Source organism: Limulus polyphemus, unplaced genomic scaffold, assembly GCF_000517525.1.
Source record: "Limulus polyphemus unplaced genomic scaffold, Limulus_polyphemus-2.1.2 Scaffold778, whole genome shotgun sequence".
NCBI classification, from domain to species: Eukaryota; Metazoa; Arthropoda; class Merostomata; order Xiphosura; family Limulidae; genus Limulus; species Limulus polyphemus.
This window is the reverse complement of record NW_013666388.1, coordinates 238,864-246,216: the sequence shown is the minus strand read 5'-3', so window position 1 is coordinate 246,216 and position 7,353 is coordinate 238,864. Positions and strand designations below refer to the sequence as shown.

At 34.7% G+C, this 7,353-nt stretch overlaps 1 protein-coding gene across 1 annotated transcript in view; it reads left to right on the top strand.

The window, feature by feature from the left end:
• Positions 1-3,942: 3,942 nt before the first annotated feature.
• Positions 3,943-7,353, top strand: part of LOC106460477 (venom protease-like) — a 41,437-nt gene continuing 38,026 nt past the window's right edge. Inside the window, exon 1 of the mRNA XM_022387216.1 lies at positions 3,943-4,023. Coding sequence (XP_022242924.1) covers positions 3,943-4,023 — 81 coding nt within the window. The remainder of the gene's footprint in view (positions 4,024-7,353) is intronic.

The window sequence follows — 7,353 nt, the reverse complement described above, 5'->3', positions numbered from 1 at the left end:
ATAACAGAAGATGAGAATTGTTGATATTAATGTATTAATTGTGGTTACTTTAAGATAAATACTTTAATCAGCAAACCTGTTAGTTTATCATAATTTAGTAAATTAATTAGGAAATAATCCAGTAAAATAAAACTACTTAAGTATATATATATATATATATATATTTAACTAGTGAAAATACACATCTGAAATAAGATATAAGCGCCTTGTGCTCTGTTATTACTTTCATTATTTCCAGAAGTTTGCAGCATCTCACATTTCTTTGTAGTGTAAACAACTGAACAATAAAATGCTGTATTTTTTTTACTAGATGTATAAGTACATAATAATGTTTCAGATAGTCCACAAAATATTATGATATCATGCGACAAATTATTTTGACACTAACGTTTCATCGAGATTCTGCTTGCTGGTGCCATCTAGCGAAGTCTTAAAACAATAATATTGTTCAAATCCAGCATGATATTTTAATTTTAGATTGACGAAAACTACAAACATGTATCTGGTCTTTCTAATGCAATAAGTAATTGGAAATAATTAGCACCACTCACTTTATAGTAAAACAATTATGTTAGGTAGCTGACTTTCTCCTACAATACCGTAATAGGTGAAACAAAAACTTAACGATAAAATTACTACCTATATGCAAAGGTATACAAAGGACTACCTGTGTTCTGCCAACCACAGGTATCGAAACCCGAATTTTAGCGTCGTAAGCCTGTTGACTAACCGCTGAGCCACTGGGAGGAGTAGAATAGTTTTTTTTGGATGTTTGTTTGAATGTTGCTACGTGCAAAGTACTACATTAAACTACCTGTACTGTGCCCATCCCGGGTAACGAAACCAGGTTTTTAGCGTTATAAATCGTCAAACTTATCGCTGAACCACTGATAAAATCTTAGTCTTAACATTATGTCATGACTTAATCAGTTCTCAAGTTGAATCAGTTTAATTATTTTTGTTTTTACTCTGATATACACTTGTACATTCAGCATAGTGCTTACGATAAATCAATTAAATTTTATGCGAACACTATTGTGGACGCTTCTCCGTAAGTAATCCTGTGCCGCCATCTCGTAGCAAAAGACATTACTACTTCGATTCTAATTTAAGAGTTATCTATCTGTCATCGATTACCTTCAGGGGCACGTTAGTTTGAATTGATCCTACTCACCCGTACCTGACTCGACTGATAATTAAAGCTGGTCATTCCTTGTATTAGAACTCTGACCGCTGATCGGAGCCCTATTAAGCCTTAATTCGCCCCTTTTAGAAGCCATTTTCTCCTCGCCTGTGCCTGACTTGGAGAATTCTTTGTTTGTTTTTAAGCACCAAGCTACACAATAGGTGCTTTGCCCACTACGAGTATCGAAACCTGGTTTTTAGTACTATAAGCCTTCAGACCTACTGGGAGCAGCTTGGAGATACAAATTATACGCGAGTACATATTATTCAAGTACATATCTAAATCTTTGAAAATAATTTAAAATTTAAGTACGAATTCTAGAAAAATATTACCTAAAACAAAAGAAAATAAGTAGCTTACAATATGTATATATACAATTATACATTTGGAGATATTTCACTTTAACTATTCTTCATCGGGTTTCGAGCAACGGCTCTTTTTCTGAGTTACACTCAGATGGTCAACTTCTCAGACACAAACTAAGGATTATTTGTTTGTTTGAGTGCTATGTAACAAAATGGGCTATATGTGCTCTGTCCATCGCGGGGAATAGAATCCCGGGGTTTCGCATTGTAAGTCTGTAACCTTACCTCTGACCCACTGGGGGAGATAAGCTAACCATTATTGTATTTATATATTAACTAGCTGGAGTACCTGTTCCCTGGACGGAAGTCATGTAAATTCATGATTAATGAAAGGTCGTCTTAGGAAGGCCCGGCATGGCCAGGTGGTTAAGGCACTCGACTCGCAATCTGAGGATCGCGGGTTCGAATCCCTGTCACACCAAACATGCTCGCCCTTTCAGCCGTGGGAGCGTTATAATGTGACGGTCAATCCCACTATTCGTTGGCAAAAGAGTAGCGGTGGGTGGTGATGACTAGCTGCCTTCCCTCTAGTCTTACACTGCTAAATTAGGGACGGCTAGCGCAGATAGCCCTCGTGTAGCTTTGCGCGAAATTCAAAAAACAAACAAACAAACAATTGTCTTAGGACACGAACAGTTGCTTCCCTTATATATATATAATTGTAAAAAAACAAAAAAAACGCCCATAGAAACTTGAAAACATAAAGTGTGAAACCGCAACTTTGCATGCATCTCCGCATAGACCCAACAAACCTTCATGTTAAATTTGGTAAACATCCATCAACAGGGGGCGAAGTAGTGGTGAAAAATGCAAAACTGAAAATTTGTATATACCCCCCGCATGGACCTCAATACCAATTTTGGTGAAGATCCATCCACACACTGCGAAGTAGTTACATGGAGAATACAACATATAGTACTTTTATATTTATATAGATACTGTATAGATAAAATAGTTATTTATATTGAAAAACAGTTACTAATACAGATCAGCTTATGTAAACATGCTGTGATAGGTAGGATTATACAGAATATAAAATTTTAATAACAAAAATGGTCATTTATTCGATCTTAAAAACATGTTAACTACATGCTCTTAGATACTGAGAATTTAGATGCTACTTTGGCTTAGACCACATAACCATATAACTTGGGGTATTTATCAGGACAGTCACCACATTTAGTTCTACCGATGACTTGCTTCGTAGGTCTCACTTCTATTGCCATCAGCTGGCTTGGCTGTCAGCCTTAAGAGTTTGTACCGCTAAAATCCAAGGTTCGATTCCACGCGATAGACACAACAAAAACCCAACCTACTGACTTCTATTTCTTGACAAATTTTCGATCTTTTGAAATAAATTTTGATTTGTCTTACCTCATCTGTGTATAGTTGTTTTTGTTTTAATAATTATAAATTCAAAGATTCAATCACGAAATTCATTCCGATAATTTCATCTTCCATACCTTCTCTCCTCTAATTATCTGACATCTTGTTTGTTCTACATCCTAAAATTGTGAATATTGTATTATAGATATATCTTTATATCTTTATTTTTATAGAATGTGGCGTCGTCCATATTATTTATCTCAGGATCACTAACTAACATGGATATTATATTCTGTCCTTTAGCGTCGGTTGGCTGATCAAGGTGGCCATTATTTTATTGTTTGTTAGCCACCTAGTGTCATCTTCTGGAAGTCGACACAAACGCCAAGGTAAGTATTTTGTTTGTTTTCATAAATATTTATATGTCCTAATGTAAGAAAATAACGTCGTGATTGATTACAGAAAATTATTATGTTATGTTTATTTGAAACAGATAATATTTTGGGTTTTTCCCCTTTCAAGAAAACTTTCAAAGCATGTTTCACTCAGTAAAAAACACTTCCAACATTAATTTAAGGGACCAGGTACTCTGGTCAACAAACCAAAATATTTAAAACGTCAGTGAAGGTGTTGAGGAAAGAAGGAAGTGTCGCCATCTATTTTTGTCTAAGCGAATATTTATGACTACAACTATCCTATGTGGTAGTATTTCTTCGTTATCCTTTACTAAGATGTGCTAATTTTGAAGGCTTTTAATGTGTCTGTAACCAAAAATTTGAAGCTGAAATCAACTAAACTGTAGTTGACGGTTTTCGGAATATTGATAAGGACATATCTGTCCCTTTAAAACTCTTAATATTATTAAAAACTCCAATAATCAAAATTAGTAGCACAATAAATAAATAAAGATAAATTTTAAAATTTTCTTGCTATTATCTGCGACAACTACTGTTTTTTTTTCTTCCAAAGAAATAAAGAAAACATATTTAGTATTTATAACCTAAACGAATCCTTATGTAATACATAGGCCAAAACGGCCAGGTTAGAGATCACTAAGGTTCAGGCATGGCCATTCCTATTTTAGAGCTGTTGATCAGAGAGAGAGAGGGAAACCATTTAGCTGTACCTACCGCCTACTTGGATAAGGTAGTTAGGTCAACAGATCTAAATATTTAAAACGTGTTAAGCGAAAGGAGAAGAGACGCCATATATTTTCATACAAGCCAATATTTACGACAACAACAAACCTATACTAGATGTACTTCAGCAGGGTCTACGAAAGTGTTTTGTTTCAAAAGTAAGGAAAATCAAAATTAAGAGTAACAAATATTTCTATTTCTTGCTTTTCAAGTTCATATGTTATGCTGTATTGTAGCCTACAGAGTGCATAATTCTTCTCGTGATTCATGGCATGCGCACGTTTTACTGAGTCACGACAGTACAAATTGCAACGTTAAACGTTCCTTATGTGTCGTCATTTTGGTGTCTATTGACTGACTGACTGACAGACAACACGCTACTGTATGTTGTTGTTTTTTTCCAAGCTCTTGTCAAAGTGAAAGGGGGGGGGAGGTTTGAGGGATAAATGCGTTCATGAAATCACTATTTTCTCGTGTTTTACTTTTCGTCATGGACGCCCACAGAAATATTTTAAGGGGGAGGGGGCAAAACATGTATGTAGAGGATGAGCTCTCATAGTGTAAGACAACAGACTAAAAAAATATGTTTCATGTGTGCTTAAACGCAAACACAAATTTACAGTTTGCTCTCCTATTGAGTCCCCCGGTGGGACAGCGGTAAGCCTTTGGATTTATAACGCTAAAATCAGGGGTTCAATTCCCCTTGGTGGATTCAGCAGATAGCTCGATGTGGCTTTTCTATAACAAAACACATACGCGCACACATTCCTATTAAGAATTTTAGTTCATTCACTATTTCAACATTTAATGTAAATTTCCCTCTTCTTCCTACAGAAGCTGGAAGTTTATAACTATTAGCTGATAAATACTGACAGTAAATGGTATATCTTTCATAGTGTTCTGATAAATACTGACAGTAAGTGGTATATCTTTCATAGTGTTCTGATAAATACTGACAGTAAGTGGTATATCTTTCATAGTGTTCTGATAAATACTGACAGTAAGTGGTATATCTTTCATAGTGTTCTGATGAATACTGACAGTAAGTGGTAAATATTTCATAGTGTTTTGATAAATACTGAAAATAAGTGGTATATCTTTATAGTATTCTGATAAATACAGTGTTCTGATAAATACTGACAGTAAGTGGTATATCTTTCACAGTGTTCTGATAAATACTGACAGTAAGTGGTATATCTTTCATAGTATTCTGATAAATACTGAAAATAAGTGGTATATCTTTATAGTGTTCTGATAAATACTGACAGTAAGTGGTATATCTTTCATAGTGTTCGATAAATACTGACAGTAAGTGGTATATCTTTATAGTGTTCTGATAAATACTGACAGTAAGTGGTATATCTTTCATAGTGTTCGATAAATACTGACAGTAAGTGGTATATCTTTCATAGTGCTCTGATAAATACTGAAAATAAGTGGTATATCTTTCACAGTGTTCTGATAAATACTGACAGTAAGTGGTATATCTTTCATAGTGTTCGATAAATACTGACAGTAAGTGGTATATCTTTCATAGTGCTCTGATAAATACTGAAAATAAGTGGTATACCTTTATAGTGTTCTGATTAATACTGACAGCAAGTGGTATATCTTTCACAGTGTTCTGATAAATACTGACAGTAAGTGGTATATCTTTCATAGTGTTCTGATAAATACTGAAAATAAGTGGTATATCTTTATAGTGTTCTGATAAATAGTGACAGTAAGTGGTACATCTTTCATAGTGTTCTGATAGATACTGAAAGTAAGTGTTTCATTGCTAGATCTGCTGAAACAAAATCAGAGTTAACCCCGGATTCAAGTGTTATATCTTACCTCTGTCCCACCGAGGCAATTAAAGAAAAATTAGTCTCTTGATAAAAGAATACTTATAGTTATAAACAAAGTTTATTTTGATTAACATATTGAAAAAACAAGTAATTGTTTTACTTAATTAACTGGTTCGATGTGCATACTTAATCGTGTTTTTCATTATTGGTTTACTAAAACATACTTTTCAACGAAGAATTATGGCAAACCTAAATATCATATACATTGTTTCTGTATGCGCGTTTAATAAAAATTATTTTACGCGTGTTAGGCATATGCATGTAATGAATATTCTATATGATATACATGTATTCATGAGCTACTATTTAGAATGATAAGGGATTTATGATGTGCGAATAATACATTTCTTACATCTTTTAAGGAGGCATCATTTTTTTACCTTTTCGTTTTTCTGTTCATCGGATAACGTACGAACGTATTTTCTTCTGCCAACAGCGGATTTCACTAACGCTAACAACCTGCTACAGTCAACGTTAGCAACTGTCAACAAATGTCGAACCCCCGATTTACGCGAAATACTGACAGTACCACCCAAAGATACAAAAACATTACATACCTTTAACATAAATTCCTAAACGGCTTCCGTTATGTAAAAATGTGCAGTCAGCTTTTTCTTAAAAAAAGAGTATTTTATCGGGTAATAAGTAAAAGATACAACAGAAGTTTGTACTCTAAAATCAAGGGTTACTAACCTTTTAATTCTTTGCTGCTTATTCAGTCGTAGTCTAATTTCTGAGAATGAATAACTGTTAATTCGTGAAAAAATATTATTATTATTATTTAAAATGTTCACAATTTCTTTCGACAACGGTTTGTTTGAACACGTACGATACTGTATAGGTATATAATACTACACATTCAGTCAATACCTGCAATAACAGATTTGTCAAGTTTTTGAAGCCTTTTTAGATGATTTACCTTTTTTAGAGGGCAGCATATTCCTGGCATAAAGAAGTTTTTGAAGCAAACGGACTGTCGAAGTTTGGCCAAATTAAAAATCAAATAGGTGCAGTTTTTTATGTCGCCACAAACTCCAGGAAGACCGTCTACTCGAGGGTTGTCTGCGCACAGCCGATCCTAATTTTGAACAGGTAGATCAAGAAGAAAGTAGCTGGTTAACAGATCCATCGACAACTCATGGGCTACTCTTGTATGACCGACCAGTAGGATTCGACCGTCACTCTTTGTAGCGCACCCACCACTTTAAAAAAATGAATAAATAATTCGCGAATTTTTTTTTTAATTTATGAGATTAATCGATTAGAGTAGACCGCGATTTAACTGTGAATGATGTTGACTTGCTGCCTTCCCTCTAATCTGTCACTTCAAAATTAGGGGCTTGGCATGGCCAGGTGGTTAGGGCGCTTGACTCGTAATCTGAGGGTCGCGGGTTCGAATCCCCGTCCCACCAAAAATTCTGGCCCTTTCAGCCGTGGGGGCGTTATAATGTGACGGTCAATGCCATTATTCGTTGGTAAAAGAATAG